At 55.8% G+C, this 19,762-nt stretch overlaps 1 protein-coding gene and 1 long non-coding RNA gene across 2 annotated transcripts in view; one reads left to right on the forward strand and one right to left on the reverse strand.

Annotated features, from left to right (window-relative positions):
- Positions 1 to 474: 474 nt before the first annotated feature.
- Positions 475 to 2,864, reverse strand: LOC103349158 (uncharacterized). Its single transcript, XR_007921956.2, has 3 exons — positions 2,725 to 2,864; positions 1,331 to 1,566; positions 475 to 946 (listed from the first exon to the last, which is right to left on the reverse strand). It is a non-coding gene; the product is annotated as an uncharacterized lncRNA (long non-coding RNA).
- NUP210 (nucleoporin 210) overlaps positions 2,700 to 19,762 on the forward strand; it is an 89,136-nt gene continuing 72,073 nt past the window's right edge. Inside the window, exon 1 of the mRNA XM_051852612.2 lies at positions 2,700 to 2,985. Within this exon, the coding sequence (XP_051708572.2) occupies positions 2,813 to 2,985 (173 nt within the window). The 5' untranslated portion in view covers positions 2,700 to 2,812. The remainder of the gene's footprint in view (positions 2,986 to 19,762) is intronic.

Genomic DNA, 19,762 nt, shown 5'->3' on the forward strand with positions numbered 1-19,762 from the left:
CTAAACTCAGGATAGCACCAGCTAGGCTTCCTCCTGTCTGATACCTTCAGGGGAAAACTCAGAAGTTTTCCTTTGTTCCAAGAGGAGCAGAGGTGGGGAAGCAAGACCCATCTCCTTAACACCCTCCCCCCCCTCAACCGGACTGCTGGACTGGGTGCTCAGCCCGCCTGGTCTGGCCAGGTGTAATCTCTCCACTCAACCATGTAACCCCCCCCCCCCAAGTCCGAGCCACTGCACTCTTGCCCAGGTCCTGTCTGGAGAGGTGCCCATGCATCCTTACGGATGTCCCTTCCCTAATAAACCTTGCTATTTTACCTCCCACTACTCTTTGTCTCACGCCTGAATTCTTTCTTGTGCGAAGACGAGAACCCTGCATTTCTCCGGTAACACTAACGTCTTCAACTGCACTCAGGTGCCTGTGGGAAAGGCGCTGGGTGACAGCTCGAGCACCCGAGTAGGAGTCCTTTTCAAGGGAAGCCAGCTGACTGCTGTGGCTACTCCAAGCCAGAGCAGTCCACTGTGTGAACACGAACACAAAGGAAAAAGCCTCCTAGACACGCACTCTGGGGCTGCGTTTTTCTTACAAAAGAGAATGCACTAGAACTTTCCCAGCAGAATGCCCGCTTCCACACAGGAAGACCTCCCCACCTCTGGAGATGACATCTCCCAACAGTCACTTCCCTGGGCTGGGCCCTTCAGGCTTTGAAGGGGATCCCAAGGCGCCCCTCACCATGTCCAGAAGCTCCGTGGTGCCCGAGGGGGCGGGGGTCTGCAGCCTGGTGAGACATCTGTGTCCAGCCCAGAGAACGCCTTTTCCAGGTAGTGTCTCGGCTGGGCTTGCGTTGTGGAATGGAGGGTAAAGCCGCCACCTGCGGAGCTATTGTCCCATATGGGTGCTGTCTCCTGATGAGCTGCCCTGCTTCTGATCCAGCTCCCTGTTAATGGCCTGGGAAAGCAACAGAAGATGGCTCAAGTGCTGGGGTCCCTGCCACTCAGGTGGGAGATGCTGAAGAAGCTCCTGGCTCCTTGCTTTAGCTTGGCCCAGTCCTGGCTGGGGGAGTGAACCAGGAGATGGAAGCGCTTGCTCGCTCTCTCCCGAACTCTTTCAAATAAGTAAAAAACGAAAGAAAGAAAAAAATAATTGAACGTTGCATTCGCTCATTCAGTGGCAGTTGGTGTGGGTTTTTCTGGGTATACTCAAGTCTCCCCACCCACTTCCTGGCTCCTTACTCCTGGGCCTGGGCCTGCGTGCTCCTCCTCTAACCCCCAACTAGTCTGGGCCTCCCCTCCCCCCCCCCCCCAGTACAACCGTTTCAGAGGCATTCAGTACCTGCTGACCTCATTCCTTGGTGCAGGTCAGGATGGGCACAACCACAAATCAGCCCCCAGAATGCACGCGGGAACTTGGCCATGTTGAAACTTTGGCGGAGTGGTGCGGAGACACAATGGTGCAGGCTTCTCAGGTGTGACCCTGGTGCTGTCACTGGAGAGAAGTCTTGGGGTTCTTGTCTTCTCGCAAGAAATAATTCAGGTGATTCAGGTGTGAGAGAGCAGAGTAGCAAGGTTCTGTTGGGGACAGAGAGAGAGTGCCCAGTCGCTCAGACTAGGGGAGGCCAGGTGACATGGTTAGATGGAGAAAACATACCTGGCAGGCCAGGTGGGTGGCTCAGTGGAGAGCAGAGAGCGGAGTGTGGGTGCTTTGTTTAGACTCCTGGTTTTTAAGGGAGTCTTCCCACCGACTTTCTTTACCTCTGCCCCCTTCTCCAGGCCGAAAGGTTTGCTGAGTTTAATAAGAAAAATCCCTTCCCAAGTTTACTACTGGTGTTGTCAGACAGGTGGAGTCTTGCTGGCGACAGGACAAGGGGTTTCCCCCAGGTGCCTGACTTGGAGGAGAATGTAGAGGTTTTACTGCTCAGTGTTATCAGGCCAGGGTAACCCATTTGATCCTGGGGAGAGAGAATTCTCCTGGGAGCTTTCCTTGGGGGAAGGGCTGGGAACACCTGGAAGGTTACCAGCCTCTGGGCAGGGCTTTGATGTAGGCGCTGGGCTGCTTCCAAAGTCAGCTTCTGTGCCTTTGCATTTTCCTCGGGCCCCTTACACACACAGGCTCATTTCTAACTTCCTACCTACCAGTGCGACTGCTTACAGCTTCTTGAAGACTGAGAACAGTCAGAGCCTGGGGAGCTGGCGGCCCCCAAGGCCGTGGGGCTTTCAGGCTAGTCCAGTTAGTTTTCTCCCCGAAAGGGGCTCAAAGGCGACAAGGCCTACGCCTCTGCCCCTCTTCCGAGCAGCATGGCTTCGGTGGAGGCACCGTGCGTCCCAGCAGTCCCCTCGCAGTCGGGGAGCCGGCGGCCCTGTTCCGCCACGAGGGGCGCCGAGCAAGGTGAATGACCGCTGCACGGTTGGGAAGCTCCTGGGTGGCGTCCGGTTCAGTTCACGCGCCCACTACCACCATGCGGCCCAGGCGTGCGACCGGAGATCTGCGCGGGCGTCCCTAGGCGCGCGCACTCAGCCCTCCCCACCACCGCAGGCGCGCGCCGCGCCCCACCCCCACCCTGTGTCCCGCGGCGAGCTGGGTGCGCCCCGGGGCCGTGCGGGCTTGAGGCCGGGGGTGGGGTCGCTGCAGGCTCGGCCCCCTCCAGTTCCCGCGCTCGGCCCGCCAGGGCCCAGGAAGTGGCCCTCGCGGCGGCCCACGCCCCGCCCCCTCGCTCCCGCGCTTATCACCTGCCGGCCCGGCGCGGGCCGGGACCGAGGACGCGCGGGGGAGCGCGCGGGCGGGCGGCCGGGTCGCCGGAGGTGAAGCGCGGCGAGGATGGCGGCGCGGGGCGGGGGGTGTCCGCGGCCGCTGCTCACGCTCGCAGTGCTGTTGGCGCTGGGCCCCATCCCCGCAGCAGCCAAGCTCAACATCCCCAAAGTGCTGCTGCCCTTCACGCGGTCCACGCGCGTGAACTTCACCCTGGAGGCCTCTGAGGGCTGCTACCGCTGGTGAGGCGCCCGGCCGGCGGGGCGGGCCGGGGAGGGAGGCGCTCGTGGGCCGGGCTGGGCCCCAGCGCCGGGTCGGCCCGGCCGGCGCGTGCTGCAGGTGCGCCGGCGCGGTGAGGCCGGCGGCTGCGGGGTGGCGGGGGGAGAGGGGGTAGGTCCCGGGCGGCCTCCCGGCCCGCGGCCTTCAGGCCCGGGCTGGCGCCTGGGGGCTGGCGGGGCCGGCAGGTGCGCGGCGAGCGAGCACTGGGTCACGGGCCTGCCGGCGGCGGCTTCCACCGCTGCTCGGGCTGCCGCGGGTCGCGCATGACCTGGCGGCGTGCGCGCGGGTCGCTGCCACTGCGCATGGCGCCGCCGGGCCTGGGCGCTACTGCAATGGGAGGCGGCCTGGCGGCTGCGGCCTGCACGTTTACAACTTGTGCGGACGAAGGGGCCCCTGATGGGGCTGACTTGGGAACGGAGGCTCCTGGCTTTGAATCGAGAGGGAGGCACCGGGGTCTTACTTTCCCTTCAGTCCAGGACCCTGGGGCAGGTGGTCAAGTCGCTGCCAAGCCCTAGCCTGGGGACTCGGGTTTCCGCAGTATCTGGTACTCGGGGACTCGTCCCGGGCGCGCGTCTGATGTGATCAGTGGCTTGTGGATGTGGAAGGCGGTGAATCGTTCTAGTTCGGCTGAAGGGTGTTTGGTGGAACTTCGGGAGGCCCGTTGTACAGATGGGAGGGGCGAGGCCAGGGAATGGTTGGTGGGGTCTGCCTAGGTGCGCGACCCGGTTGCTTTTCTGCTTCCCTCTGGGGGAGCTCTGGAGTTGAGTGAATTCGGCCTGTGGAATCCCAGCGAGGAATACAGTTAGAGGCCTCTGACTGCCAGCCCTCTTCATCTCTAGGGGCCCCGGGCTGGGCCCCGAAGAGGGTGATGCAGAGCCGCTCGAAGCAGGTTGGAGGTTTCAGTGGGTGGCGCCCGGGCCTCACCCTTGCCTCAGCACGCGCCCTGCTGGAAGTGAAAGGGCCCTTCCCGCCCCACCCTCCTTGCGCACTTTGGCTGCCTCTTTCATCTTCCCACCCCGGTAGGGTGCAGGCAAGCGTGTTCTAAGTGTATAGGGACGTCAGGCTGCACCCACGTCAGCGTGCTGCCCAGGGCCTGGACCATCATTCTCTATTACTTTTCCCTTGTGCTCATTGGATTTTAAATTTTGTTTACTTTTTAAATGATTTTATATATTTATTTTAGAGGCAGAGTTACAGACAGGGAAAGGCAGAGAGAGGTCTTCCACCTGCTGGTTCATTTTCCAAATAGCCTCAAGGTGTGGAGCTGGGCCAATCAGAAGCCAGGAGCTTCTTCAGGGTCTCCCTGGCAGTTGCATAGGCCCAAGCTCTTGGGCCAGCTTTCACTGCTTTCCCAGGCTATAAGCAGGGAGCTGGATCAGAATAGGAGGAGCCAGGCACGAGTGGAGGACAATATGGGATGCCGATGCTGCAGGCGGAGGCTTAGCCTACTTACTAGGCCGCAGAGCTGGATGCTCCTGTTGGATTTTAGAAAGTTCGCCTTTTGAGCCGGCGCCGTGGCTCAATAGGCTAATCCTCCACCTTGCGGCGCCGGCACACCGGGTTCTAGTCCCGGTTGGGGCGCCGGATTCTGTCCCGGTTGCTCCTCTTCCAGGCCAGCTCTCTGCTATGGCCAGGGAGTGCAGTGGAGGATGGCCCAGGTGCTTGGGCCCTGCACCCCATGGGAGACCAGGAAAAGCACCTGGCTCCTGGCTCCTGCCAGGATCAGCGCGGTGCGCCGGCTGCAGCGGCGGCCATTGGAGGGTGAACCAGCGGCAAAAGGAAGACCTTTCTCTCTCTGTCTCTCTCTCACTGTCCACTCTGCCTGTCAAAAAAAAAAAAAAAAAAAAAAAAGTTCGCCTTCTGAAAGAAGTGTGTTGAGTGGGCCCCTGGCGTTTGGAGTTCTTGATGCTCAGGCTGACCTTGGCCTTCACGTGAGGTCTGTGTCCTGGCCCTGCCTATGGCCTTTGTGTGGCGGAGAGGATCAACTGTTCGTTTATGCCCTGGAGGACACACGTGCTAATTCTCTGGTTGAAGTTGTCTGTTTTGATATATGGGCACGAAAGAGGAAGCTGGTTAGTACAGGCAGCTGGCTTCAAGTGAATCCCTTTGGACCTATTTGTGCGCTGCTTCCTCTGAGATCCTGTGGCTATACTCTTTGTAAAATAACAACTTTTTTTCCCCTTCTAAGTGCATTTTCTTTTCTGAGAGGAGCTGATGATGTATGTTGGTGGATTTGAGTTTACTCGTAGGAGGAAGAGGAAAACACTCCCCTAATCTCCGGTGCACCGGGGAAGAGCTAAGGACCTCAGACCTCGCTTGGTGTCTGATCCGCAGCCTCTGTTGCAAACGCCTGACTCTTTGTGGTCTTCTCAGATGATTGCTGGTTGCAGTTTCCCCTCCACTTCACAGGAAAGCATTCCGTCATTCCTGGCGTAGTCCTGTATTGCTTTAGCTTGAAAGACCTTCCTCAGGAGGCATGAGGAGCCGGCATCTTTTCCCAAGCCACAGAGCCACGGTCTAAGCCTCGGAAGAAATCGCCTCTTCATCCAAGGGGCTCAGCTTCAGCTCTCTGAGCTCTGACGTGCAATTTTCACCCATCCGTGGAGTTGGCTGCTGAGCGCCCAGGGTATTGAAATCACTGCCCGAGCTTCAAGTTCACTCTTCTGTTTCTTGACTTGATTGCATCAAATCACTGGACAGCTTTAGGGCGGGGGAAGCCCTGGCAGTCATCATGTCTGCCCCGGGGAAGTCTGAGCCGCCGGAGGTGGGAGTGTGACAGGGACTGGGTTGGACCTTCCCTGCCCCATGAGACCAGGGGACGCCAGACTCGAATTGAACACCTGCAGTTGCATCCAGCCGGTAGAGCTTGTTGTTCCAGACATTCCTGATTCTTAGATGTTTTATGTGTTTTTGAAAGTGCTTCATAAAGTATATTTTATTGGCTCCTTTGAAAGGTATATTTTCCGATACAAAATAGTACAGGGAAAGCTGGGCAAATAGAGAAAGGAGACCCTGGCACAGTCCTTGTAGGTCTTGATTTCCCCCCCTTGCAGCTCGGTCCTTGCATTGCCTCAGACCTGCCTCTGGCCTCTGAATTGCATCTTCCTCCAGCTGCCAGCTGCCATCAAAGCCCATGTACCTCTCTGCTGCTTCAAGACCTCCCCGTGTTTCCAGTGTTTTCCAGGCTCTGCTGGGGAGAGGTGGCGCCATGCATTTGTTCTTTGCCCTGCAGTCTGAGTCCCAGAGTGTGTGGCTTCTGAGCAGGCTGGTTTCCCAGAAGTAGAGCCCAGGACAGGATCCCTTTGCCCTGTGCTGTGCTAGGAAGCAGGGGAGGGGGAGGAGGGGAGCAAGCCCCTGCCTCTGGGGTCAAGTTGCACTGCAGGTTGTCCTGCCTAAAGGAAAGGTAGGACCAAGCTTTTGAGTTTTTTTGTTGTTGTTGTCTTTTTTTTTTTTTTTTTTTTTTTTTTTTTGCTCGCTCTCAACCAGCCATTGGCTGACTCTGGAGGCAGGGGCGTGTTGTGCAACCTCCTGGGCTCTGGGCGGAGCGTCCTGTTGTCAGCCCCGAGCTGTCACTCCCCTTGCCTGCCATGTTTGCCAGGCTTGTTCTGAACTGGGGTGCAGCTGCTCTCAGATGCGCAGGGGCCATCTCAGCCGCTGGAGTAGGGGCTGCCAGGCAGGCAAGTAGAAGTCCTTTTTTGGGCCAAGGAGGACGAGGGCCACTGCACTGGGGACCTGGTCCTGGGGGTGTGCCAGATTCTAAGCAGCTCTGGTGATGCTGAGGGAATCAGGGCATGAAAGACCCCCTGTTCCTCTGTCTTGACTGACCTGTGGCTCTGGCAGTCAGAGGCCAGCACCGCCTTTGGTTACAGACACCTCGCGTTCCTCTGCTGGCCCCAGTGCCAGGAAGCAGCAGCCAGCCAGCCCCCTTGCCGTCCTCTGTCGAGTGAGGCTGGAGAGCCCTCTGTGAATCAGAGCACCACCTGGCCTGGTGGCCTGGTGCAGCGCCCAGGGGCTCGGCCTCGGAAGGAGACACAAACAGTTCCTAGGCTGGAAGCTGGACAGGGAGGCAGTCGGGCCTCAGAAAAACCCTTCCGCAAATTAAAATCAACACTTTACAAAGTAGAAGCTCAACAGCAAAAAGCAAGATGCACTCAACTAGTCGCCTACCCTTTTACAACTTCTGTGGCCCAATCATTTGCCTTCCCTGACCCTTACTTATACTTTGGGCCCTCTGTGCAGGCGGTTTCCCCCTCGCCCCCATGTTGTGCACTCTTCCTAAGACTGAATCTCTCTCCTACTCCCTCTGCCAGGGGTCTCAGAATCGTAGATTTTGGTCTAGGTCATTCGTGGCAGGTGGTGGTAGGGCCTAGGGCAGTGAAGGCCCATTCTGCCTGAGTGCTACAGGGCCAAATACTGTTGGGGAATGTGGATTTCACAAGTGAGGGCCGCAGAGTCACTTAGTAAACAGGGGACAAGTGCGTGTGACTCTTCAGTAACCTCCCCTCCTCTGTTTGACGACTGAGGCCATGACAGTGAAGGAGTGGGTGTTTCCCTCCTCTCTGGCCCTTGGAGTTGATAGCAGGAGTTAAATAGTTAAGACAGGATAAGTAGATGCATTTGACACAGAGTAAGTCTGTGAAGGAAGTAGATTTTGAGATGAGGATTGCAGGAGGTGGCGTGCATTTTTGGGTGGGGTTTGTAGGACAAGTCTCTTTGGAGTTGAGCTGGGACTTGAATGGGGTCTAGCTGGAAAGTATGGCAGGTGCCCAGGCCCTATGGAGAGTCTGAGCTTGTTGTAAGAGCACAAAGAGGCATTCGTGGTGAGGGCAAGGGTGCAGGGAGGTGAGAGAGGTTGGCAGAGGTCTGGCCACATGGGAGCTTGTGGGCTATGGTTAGAGACAGGAAGAGGGTGGTGGGGTCAGGTGTTGAGCGGGGCAGGACTGGGCCTGGCCTTCTAGGCCCTACTCTCCCGGCTGCTGCTCCCTGGCCCCCAGGGCTGCATGCAGCTGTGCCTCTGCAAGGCAGGACAGACCGACAGCCTTTAGCAGAGCCCTGGAGGGGTGTTTCCTTCCTGTTCCTTTGTGGGTGCCCTGTTCCGCCTATGCTCTTGTAGCCCCTCAGCATAGATTTGGTGATGCAGGCGCTGTCTGTGCTGTGTGGGCTGGGCCCTGCAGGGGCATGGAGAGGGCACTGCATTGTCCCCCCAACCCCCAGTTCTTTTGCACAAATCTCACTTCTGTTTTTTCCCACTGTTACTTTTTGGCTGATGGTGAAGTATCCCCGGCTTCTCTTGTTGCCTGCCTGCCTCCTGCTCCCGTTTGTGGGGAGTGGGGAGCAGCTCCTCAAAGGGACCCAGCCGGACCTTCTGTCCCTCTCCCGAGATTTGCTCTCAGTCCATCAGACTTTTCTCAAGATCGAAGTTTCCTTTGGTACCGATATATGTTGTTTACATTTTTTTTCTTTTAAGTTTGAGCGTAAAATTGACCCTCTTATGGTCAATTTTTTTTGCTAGGTGTGGAGCTCCGTGGTGGTAGGCACATCTGTGGTGTTGTGCGGCTGTCACCGCTGTCCATGGCGGGACTCGTCAAGTCTTGTAAAACCGAAACCCTGGCCCCCTTCAACGTTCGACACCCCCTGCCTGTTCCCTCCTGCTCTCTGTCCTGGCAATGTGGCCCCATTTTGGTTAGTACTTGGTCACTGCGCGTCCTCCCAGGGGGTGGGCAGATGGGCCCAGAGTGTTTGTGCCGCAGTGTCCCCCTGCCACCCCAACCCCACCCCAGCTCCCTGGGAGTTTTCTGTTTGTGCTCCTTTGTAAGCTTTCCTAGGCAAGGAGTGTTTGAGTAAAGGAGAATCTATTTCAAAGAAAAAGGTAAGAAAAGGAAACAAGTAGTACCTGGAGGTGACAGGCCTGGGCAGGTGGCACACAGACTGGAGCCAGGGGCAAAGGCTTCCACGTCGCCCCTTGTTGCATGTGTGTGCACACGTGTGTGTGGTAGTGGGGAGCAGAGGAACCCAAACTGCAGAACCAATTTTCTGTTGCTCCTTTGTGTGTCATTCCCCACCTAACCCTGAGAACAAAGACACAAAGAAAACCCCCTTTGACTGTGACTTTCCACTCCACAAAGGAGGGCCCAGGCCAGCAGCCGCGCCCCACCCTCCCGAGCAGAGCGTGCTCAGAATTAGACTGCGAGCCCCAGAATTGTGCCCAGGCCTCGGTGCGCAAGGGAGCGTGCGGTGCCTCTCAGCAGCCGACACCGCCCTGCCTGGGCCCTCCACGGGGTTTTTGCCAAGTTGGTGACCTGTTGAACGATGCCGATACATGGTGGTGGGGGGGGTCGAGACAGGTGCAGGGCAAGGCTGCCTCTGCCAGGTCTGCACCCAGCCCCTCCTGTGGGCTGCACAGCAGGGGTAGGAGGCCTCTGACCTCCCAGCACTAGCACAGAGAAACAAGGTCTGGTGCAGACCAGGGGTCCAGAGCCTGACAACCCTGAGGCCCTTTTCAAGGGATGTGGCCTTACGCAGGTCACTTCATGTGCAGTGCAGGTTTCCTTGTATATCGCTGGAGGTCTTCCTGGATTGCTGGGAGGCAAATGGAATGCTCAGGTTGTGTTTCATTGTGTACTTGACACGGTAGGAGTGATGGTTACTGCTGCTGCTAGTTTCAAATACAGTACCAGGATCAGGCATATGGCTTAGCAGTTAAGATGTCACTTGGGAGGTCCGCATCCCATATTGGATTGTCTGGGTTCCAGACCCCCTCCACTTCCTTTCCAGCTTCCTGGGAGATGGCAGGTGATGGCTTAAGTAGTTAGGTCCCTACCATTCACAGGGGAGACCCTGATAAAGTTCCAGTCTCCTGGCGTTGGCCTGGCCCCAGCTATTGTGGGCGTTTGGGTGAGTGAGCCAGCAGGTGGGAGCTCTGTCTCTCTTTCTGCCTCTCAAACACACATATAGCACTTGTGATCTGAATAAAACAGTGTTAAGGCTTAAGGAACTCACTTGGGGTTGGGGATTTGTGCATCCTCTTTGAACTGCTGTGATAGGAAGGCCAAACCAAATTGGCTGCAGGAAGACAAGGTCATGCTCTTTGGGCTCCTGATGAGGACAAGGCCACGCAGAACTTGTGTCTGGCTTCCATGCTGCAGGAGCTAATGTGAGGTCGCCGGGACTGGGCTCCTCCCTCTTTGCATACTGACCTTGGCCATGTACTCCCCTGGGTAGCAGGATCGGGATGCTGCCCGATAGCCTCCCAGGTTCAAGGCCAGTGGGCCTCCGTCACTGCACTTGTGGCTGTGCTCGTTTTGGGCACATCCTTGAGTCTGAGCTGCCCTCTGTGGCCAGGCCCCTGTCCTGGGCCTCCCTGTTTCCAGAGGAGGTGTGAGCCCTCCAGGCTTCCACGGACTGAGAGTGGGGAGGAAGTGGCCTTGGTGCGTTCAGGCTGCACTGACCAAGTACCATTGCTGGGTGCATTAGACGTGTTCCTGACAGCTCCGGGAGCTGCAGGTCCCCAGATTGGAGGGCTGGCATGGCGGGGGCTTGGTGAGGACCCTCTTGTTGGGTGCAGGAGAAGGAGAAGCAGAGAGAGAGAGAGAGAGAGAGAGAGGTCTTCCATCACTCCCCAGTTGGCTGCAACGGCCAGAGCTGCGCTGATCTGAAGCCAGGAGCCAGGAGCTTCCTCTGGGTCTCCCGCGCGGGTGCAGGGGTTCAAGGACTCGGGCCATTTTCCACTGCTTTCCCAGGCCATAGCAGAGAGCTGGATCAGAAGTGGAGCAGCTGGAACTCAAAACTGGTGCCCATATGGGATGCTGGCACTGCAGGCGGTAACTTTATGCGCTGTGCCCCAGCACCGGCCCCAGGGGGTGCCCTTTCTTATAAGGCCACAAAGCCTCCCCACCTCGTGATGCCCTTTTCAGTATAGGATGTGAGGAGGTCGTAACATCCTGGGGGAAGGTGTTTAGGGGGTGGCCCAGACTCCACACACATCCAGTGTGGGAACCATGCTGCCCTGTGGCTGCCCCGTGGGTGGCCAGGAGGCAGGAGGCGTGGCCTACAAGGACATGGGTGTGGTCAGGGAGGATGCAGAGAGGAAGGGAGATAGGGCAGCCTTGTGACCACCCTGGCTCAGCCTCCCAGCTGTCAGGTGGGTACACCTGGGTTCTCGCTGTGCAGAATGCTGGACAGCTCTCAGAACACTTGGAAAGGTGCCTCAGTGCCTTCTGTTCCACTTGGCATGTTTGGAAAAACCATGTGTGTCCTGAAAAACCTTCTCATCAAGAGAATGCCAAGCCAGGTGGGCTCACCTATCATTTCTGTGCAGCATTTAAGGAAGCCAGAAGGGAGAGGGAAGGAACTGTCACTTCCTCACCCAGCCTCTGTGAGGCCACCATGGGGATGAGTGCAGACTAGACTCAAACATCAGGAGGACGAGAAAACCAGGGGCCCTAAATACAGAGTCCCTTAGCAGAACACTGGCACTTGAAACGCAGAGGATGTCACAAGGACAGTGGGTTACAGCCCAGGAAAGCAAAGTTGGGTTAAATCAGTGTAAGAAAGCAGCCATGTGTCTGTCTCAGTGGGTGAAGGGCATCCATCACCCATTCATGGAAACCGCCCATGCCCGCCTCCCCTCTGGGGCACAGCACCCGCTTCACCCATGTTCTCTGAGCCGCTCAACGTTGCAGCCCTCCCCTTCCAGGCTCTCTGTTTGTCCAAGCGCCCTTGTCACTCAGCTGCCCTTTTGAGTTATTCTTGTTGTGCCCCGACCAACGTGCTGGCTCTATGGAGGCGGGGGTGCACAGGAAATTCGCGCTTGATTCTGTCCCTGGCGCTGAGAACAGGGTCTAGGACACCACAAACCACCCAGCGGATGTGGATTCAGTGAACCACCAGAGACTCTAGGGAGCCCCAGCTGCCTGGCCTTGGGGCGGGGTGGGGGGCAGGTGGGTTTGCCAGAAACCCTGAGGGTGGGGCGGGATGGGCGCAGGTGGGAAGGGGAGGGAAACAGCATAAGCGGAGGCGGGATGGGTCGCCTTGGAGGGGTCCTGTGTGGTCGGTGGTGTAGCCGTGTCCCAGCACCTGAACCCGTGCTTGTAGCTCCCAGCATGTGGCTGGTTGGGCGGCATGGGGGCTTCATTCAGGCAGGAAGGGGACAGGTTCAAGTGCAGATGACCACAATGGGGAAGGAACTGCACTTCCTCCTTTCATTACTTAAATAAGCCCAGCTGCACTGTGTTATAACCCAGCCTCGTGTGCCTGACCCGGTGGAAGTGTGTGCTGCAGCGGGGTTAGTGTGCTGTTAGAGATGTGCACCCGCCACCACCATCCCTCCCAGGAAATGCCGGTGCCATCGGCGGCCATTCTGTGTTCTCCTCTGCCCCCAGCTTCCCTCTCCACTCCCACACCCACACAGTCACTTTTCTATTTCCTGTTGGTATATTTGCCTACTAAGGACATAGTTTTGAATGATTCCCTCTGTGGCCAGTGCTGTGGAATAGTGGGTAAAGCAACCACTTGCAGCACTGGAATCCCTTGTGGGTACTGGTTCGAGTCCTGGCTGCTCTACTTTGGCCCAGGAAAGCAGTAGAAGATGGCCCAAGTGCTTGGGCCCCTGCACCTATGTGGGAGACCCAGAAGTTCCTGGCTCCTGGCTTTGGACTGGTCCAGCTTTAGCCACTGCGGCCATTAGGGGAGTGAACCAGCAGATAGGAGACACTCTATCTCTCTCTGCCTCTGCCTGTCTGTAACTCTGCCTTTCAAATAAATAAATAAATCTTTAAAAGATTCCTCCCGTCTTACTGTAATTCTGTGTCCTTTCCTCAGTGCCTCCCGTTGTCCCCTCTCTGCTAACCACTGCCACTGCTGGTTACCACCGCGCCACTCGCTGCTCTGGCGGATCCGCTTGTTTAGATTGAGCTGAGCATGATGGTGCGTTGTTGATGCTTCTGTGCCTGGTGTGTTTGACTGTTGAAGTTGATTTGTTCCTGAGATGAGGAGCGTGGTGGGGGCAAGAGGCGCGAAGTCACCACACAGACCCCAGGAGTTGGGTGAAAGCAGGCCTGAGGCAAGCAGCCTGCAATTTCAGTTGCTGCAGCAGCTTATATAGCCAAGGCAGCCAATCCAGTCAAGGGGCGGTCTATGCCCTAACCAATCACAGCCTGTTGCCAGACAGGCTCTGTTGTCAGCTGCCATCTTGGCAAGACCTTCTCACCTTCTCATGACCTTCTCACCTTCCCATTCCACCACATTTGACCTTGCGTGATCTTCTCTGGCTTCATCTGTGCTGAGGCGAATGGACAGGATTCCACCGTGTAGCACAGCACATGCCCCCTGTGCATCGTCTGTGGATGGACACCAGTGGCTTCTGTGTCCCAGCTGCTGTGGCTGAGCCTGGGAGAGCAGCTGTCTCAGCACACTGCTTTTCTCTCGTGGATAGACACCCAGTGGTGGGATCGCTGGATCTGTGGGGGCTCTGCTGTTAGCATTTCGAGGACCCTCTGTGCTGTTTCCCACAATGGCTGAACTAATGTGCATTCCCACCAGCAGTGGGCAGGGGGTTCCCTTTGCTGTCTGTCCTTGCTAACACGAGGAGTTAGAAGGGTGAATAGGCAGTGAGGAATAAGGAACCAGGTGTGTGTGTGAAACCTGCCATGCACAGATTAAACAAAAGACATTTCCACAAGCAGATGGACAGATTGATAGGGAACACAGCGGGTCCTGCAGCACGCCCATAGGTAACCCTATGAGAGGCTTGGCCCTGGCGTCGGAGCAGGACGCACCAGAGCAGCACTCTCAGGGGCTTAGCAGCACATCAGGTAGACGTAACCTGCCTGCCGTGGTCTGCTCACCTGCATTTCTCAGCTGTCACATCTCCCAAGTGGTCAGCGCTATAGCCTTTGGTGACTGGTCAGGAACCATGACCGCTACGCAATAGACAAAAAAGCGAAGCAGAGCCCTGACGTGTTGGAACTATGTAGAAGAATGGATGAGCACAGGGCCAGCGCTGTGGCGCAGCGGGTTAACTCCCTGGCCTGAAGCGCCGGCATCCCGGAAGGGCGCCAGTTCCAGTCCTGGCTGCTCCACTTCTGATCCGGCTCTCTGCTATGGCCTGGGAAAGCAGTGGAAGACGGCCCAAGTCCTTGGGCCCCTGCACCCAGGTGGGAGACCCAGAAGAAGCTCCTGGCTCCTGGCTTCGGATCAGCACAGCTCTGGCCGCTGCAGCCAATTGGGGAGAACCATTGGATGGAAGACCTCTCTTTCTCTCTGCCTCTCCTCTCTCTGTAACTCTGACTTTCAAATAAATAAATAAATCTTTGGAAAAAAAAAAAAAGAATTGATGAGCTGGTTTGAGCTCCCAGTACTCAGACCTGGACGGACCCCCGCCTTGGGGAGACCTCCTGGCCAGCGGGAGTCCCTCTTTCTCAGTAAAATCTACTTTCACTTGCTTTGCTCACCGCTCTCATTGTCTGTCCTGGAAGAAAGAACTGACTGAACTCCTGTCACACCAACGCTGGATGTCTTTCGCTGCGATAACAGCGGTCCTTTTTTTTTTTTTTTTCTCTTTGAAAGTTTATTGTTATTTAAAAAAAAAAACAGAATTTACACATTTTACATTCACCTTTCAGAACATTTAATGGTACCAAAGACATTTTAAACCCACCAGCTGCTTGAAACAGCTGCAGATTTACCATGTTCTAGTATTAAAGTGATTTGAACTCTTTGGAAAAATTGGTGTAACATTAAGCCCTAAGATTTCAAATTCCCAGATGAGGAACAAAAATTATAAATCAGGAGGAAATTAGTAAAAATTCAAGGTTAAGAGGAAACAACAAGAGAAAAACAGAACAAAAATATTGTAAAAAAGAGGATTTCCCTTTCCCTCCCCCGGGTTAGGTTACAAAATGCAATCAACTCTGTCTCACACTGCTCCCCCTCCCCCATTTCTCAGAAGAGCCTTCCAGTCCTAAACACAGGATTTGTAGCCTGATGGGCACATCAGTCCCTGGGATCGAAATCTGGCCCCCGTCAAAAGTTTAAAAAAAATAGTGAGTTAGGTAGACATTCTTAAATACTGTTACCCAGATATGAGAAACATCCTGGCTTTGCTGAAAAACAGAAATCTGCCTGAAGAACAGAATGGCTGCGTGGGTTGGGATAACAGTGGTTCCGACCTGTATGAGGGATGTCTCACTGTGGCTTCCTTCACCGCTCTGATGCTCACTTTTCTCCTTTGAGGAGCCAAGTTCCTGTGGTCAGAATCACACCTGGCACTGTGGGACCACAAGCCCCACCCCGTTTGGTAGTGCCTCCCTGTCCCTAAATTTGAGCTGTGGCGAGTGCCTTACGTTGACTGTCCCATCTACTCCACCCAACCCTTGCAGTAGGTGCCATCTTTGTTTTATTGTGCTGATGCAGCTATGGAGGCCCAGAGAGGTTAAGTCGTGTCTTTGGCGTCACACAGCAGATGAGTGGCAGCCCCTTCGATCTTAGAACCTCAGCTCTCCCCACCTGTCCATGGAGGAGAGGATTGAGGAGGAGAGAACTGAATGGGGCCCTGAGCAACACTGCACTGCCCCAGGGTGCACGTGCTTGTGGAGGCTGGTGAGTCCCGAGATCTCTGCTAGAGAGCTGGAAGAGCTGCAGGTGCGGCTCTTGGCTGAGGGCATCGGCCCAGCGATGTCCCAGCTCAGAGACTGTCAGGCAGGGAGGGTAGAGCCCCTCTGACTCGGTCTGTGCCACTGACTGGACGAAGACCCCACACCAGGAAGGGCAGCAGCCGTACTCAGTGTTGAGGTTTCTGTGCTGACCCCGTCGTCCCCTAACGCCCTCACATGGCCAGGGTAATGTTCGAGCAGACACCTGGAGCTCTGGCCCAGCCAGGGGGATATGGCCAGTTACCCATCCCTACCCCCAGTGCACTTGCATTTTCTGATAGATGCCACCATCCCTTGATGTTGCTGGCTCTGCAGCAGTGCGAGCTGTCACCTCTTTAGCTCCACCCGCACTCCCTGTCCCTCCCTGCCTGGCTGGCTGGTGAACCACTGTGCCTGGCCATGTCCTCCCTGTGCCACAAAGGTGATTCTTCTCTCCTGGAGCAGAGATGTTCGTGAGCCGTGCACACAGGGCCTGCACTGGCATTCCCAGCGCAGCAGAGGACCAGCCCACATCTCCAGGGGCCTCCGTCCTGGAGTGCCTGGGCTCCTGTCTGGCCCAGCCGTGTCTCCAGCAGCAGAGAATGTCCTGCTCCTAGGCCCCAGTGTGGCCTTAAACCAACCCCACTTTTTTTTTTTTACTTACTTGAAAGGCAGAGTTACAGAGAGACAGAGGCAGAGACAGAAGGGTTGGGGAAAGGTCTTTCATGTACTGGTTCACTCCCCAGATGGCCACAAAGGCGAGAGCTGTGCCAATTCGAAGGCAGGAGCCAGGAGCTTCTTCTGGGTCTTCCACGCGAGTGCAGGGGCGCAAGCACTTGGGCCATCTTCCACTGCTTCCCCAGGCCACAGCAGAGAGCTGGACTGGAAGTGAAGCAGCTGGGACTCTAACCGGCCCCCATATGGGATGCTGGCACTGGAGCTGGCGGCTTTACCTGCTAAGCCACAGTGCCAGCCCCCAACCCTGCTTCTTTTGAGGTTCAGTTGATTTATCTGTCAAATGAGAACACAGCAGTAGTTATCTTGAGTTGCTTTCAGTGCTGGAGGTAGGGAAGTATTTTACATAGAAGTTGGGATGATAAGAAAGCAAAGGTTAGTGGGGAGTAGCCGGTTCCTGGCATCAGAATTGACCACTGTGCAACAATGTATATGTTTCTAGGCTGTTTTTTTTTTATTATTTTTTAAATTTTTTGACAGGCAGAGTGGACAGTGAGAGAGAGAGACAGAGAGAAAGGTCTTCCTTTTGCCGTTGGTTCACCCTCCAATGGCCGCTGCGGCCGGCGCGCTGCAGCCGGCGCACCATGCTGATCTGAAGGCAGGAGCCAGGTGCTTCTCCTGGTCTCCCATGGGGTGCAGGGCCCAAGCACCTGGGCCATCCTCCACTGCACTCCCTGGCCACAGCAGAGGGCTGGCCTGGAAGAGGGGCAACAGGGACAGAATCCGGCGCCCCGACCGGGACTAGAAGCCGGTGTGCCAGCGCCGCAAGGCGGAGGATTAGCCTAGTGAGCCGCGGTGCCGGCCAAGGCTGTTTTTAAATAAAAGCTTGCAGATAAGGGTGGACTCCCCTTGATGGCCCCTCCCAAGTTCCATCCACCCTGCACCCCAGGCAGTCTCAATTTGAGTTGGGTGCACACCTTTCCTTCCATGGTCTCCTCCTACCAGCAGTTCCTAATGTACTTTTTTTTTCTGAAGGTTTTTATTTAATGAATACACATTTCATATGTACAGCTTTTAGGGATATAGTGTTTCTTCCCCCCCATTTCTGCCCTCCCATCCCACCTCCACTCCCTTTCCCATTCCATTTTCGATTAAGATTCGTTTTTAATTGACTTGATATAAAGAAGACCGACTCTGTACTAAGTAGAGATTTCAGTTGTTTGCACCTGCACAGGCACACAAAATAAAAAGTGCAGTTTGAAGGCGAGTTTTACCATTAATTTTCATAGTATACCTCATTAAAGCCGCTATGCCGCACACCTGTGAGGAAGGCAGGCTCAGCGATGGCCCTGTCCTGTGGACAAGCAGTGCTGGACTCTGCGTCTTCTGTGCTCTCAGAGGTGCCCCTGTGTGTGCCCAAGAAGGAAGTCAGGTTGCTGAAGGGCATCCTTGTCCTGGTTATGGAAAAGCCCACCTGGACTGCAGCCTCTTGGGCATAGTTGGGATGACCTCCCCCTGCTGGAGATGCAGGGTCCTGATGCAAGGAGGGTACACCCCCACCACCCCAACAGGTGACAGGGTGGGAGGGAATTGACTGGCTTGTAGGATTCAGCCACTCACCCCTCCCCCTGACTGAGGGAATGTGTGTGTGTGTGTGTGTGAGTGTGTGTGTGTGAGTGTGTGTTTGGGGGGGCCCTCTCCAGCATTATCTTATCTCCAGGCTGGGCTTATTGTTCTGTTATCAGCCTGAGGGCTAAGAAGTTGGTTAAAGGTGCAGCCCCTGCTTCTCCCAGGCTGGGAGGTGGCCTCAGGAGCTGGGGGCCCCTGCTGTTCTGGATTGCCTGGGTCACCAGCACTGAGCTTCCTGGGTGGGATTAGCACCCTGACAGAAGTGAGCGCAGAGCTGGAAGCTGCTGTGCAGACCCCAGAGCTGTCCCTCTCTCCAGCTGTGGGAGAGACGTGGGTGCGGGTGGTTTGTGAGCCTGGTCGAAGCTGAGCAGACTGAGTGTGGCTGTGAGCAGGTAGAGCCTGGGCAGTGCCACAGTCAGAGTCATGTTTGGGCCGTGTTGGATCCCATTACAGCATTGGTGCATCAACCCAGAACTTGGTAAAATGTGGCTTCTTGGCCAGTGCTGTGGCTCACTAGGCTAATCCTCCGCCTGCGGCGCCAGCACCCCGGGTTCTAGTCCCGGTTGGGTGTCAGATTCTGTCCCGGTTGCTCCTCTTCCAGTCCAGCTCTCTGCTGTGGCCCGGGAGGGCAGTGGAGGGTGGCCCAAGTGCTTGGGCCCTGCACCCACATGGGAGACCAGGAAGGAGCATCTGTCTCCTGGCTTCGGATCGGCGCAGCGCACTGGCCGTAGCAACCATTTGGAGGATGAACCAATGGAAGGAAGACCTTTCTCTCTCTCTCTCTCTCTCTCTCTCTCACTGTATAACTCTGCCTGTCCAAAAAAAAAAAAAAAAAAAAAAAAAAAAGTGGCTTCTTAGAGATTTTAAAACACACGGGGGAGTGTGGGGACAGCACAGGGTTTTAAGGGCAGCAAAGCGACTCAGAACTGAGATGGTGGCTGCAGGATGTGACCTGTCTGTCCATGCCTGCAGACCAGAAGGCCAAGTGGGAGCCCTGGGGGAAACGCGGGCTGAGTGACAGTGATGTCAGTGTGGGAACCGCTCTGGCAGGGTGTGCTTGTGTGTGTATGTGTGTGCGTGCATGCATGCGTGTGGAAGGGGCAGGAGTGCGTGGAAACGCCACACTTTCCACTCTGCTTTGCTGAGCACTTTTTTTTTTTTTAAAAAAAGGTGTATTTATTTATTTATTTGGAGGCAGAATGACAGAAAAAGAGACAGACAGATACACACACACAGAGACATTTCTCCACTGGTTCACTCTGCAAATGGCCATAACTGCTGGGACTGAACCAAAGCCAGGAGCTCCATCCTGGTCTCCCTCATGGGTGAAGGGGCCCAAGCATTTGGGCCATCATCTGCTGCCTTCCCCAGGTGCAGTAGCTGGATTGGAAACTGAGCAGTTGGGACTTGAACCTGTGCTATGACATGGGATGCTGGTATAATAGATGGTAGCTTAGCCTGCAGCATCACAATACTGGCCCCTCTAAAACTGCTTTTTTTTTTTTTTTAAGAAAAAAGATTTATTTGTTTATTTGAAAGAGTTACACAGAGAGAGAAAGAGAGGCCTTCATCTGCTGGTTCACTCCCCAAATAGCTGCAACGGCCTGAACTGTGCCGATCTGAAGCCAGGAGCCAGGAGCTTCCTCCAGGTCTCTCATGCGGGTGCAGGGGCCCAAAGACTTAGGCCAGCTTCTACTGCTTTCCTAGGCTATAGCAGAAAACTGGACTGGAAGTGGAGCAGCCAGGACTTCAACCGGCGCCCATATGGGATGCTGGCACCACAGGCATCGGCTTTACCTGCTACACC

The sequence above is a fragment of the Oryctolagus cuniculus genome, chromosome 10 (genome assembly GCF_964237555.1).
Source record: "Oryctolagus cuniculus chromosome 10, mOryCun1.1, whole genome shotgun sequence".
NCBI lineage: Eukaryota > Metazoa > Chordata > Mammalia > Lagomorpha > Leporidae > Oryctolagus > Oryctolagus cuniculus.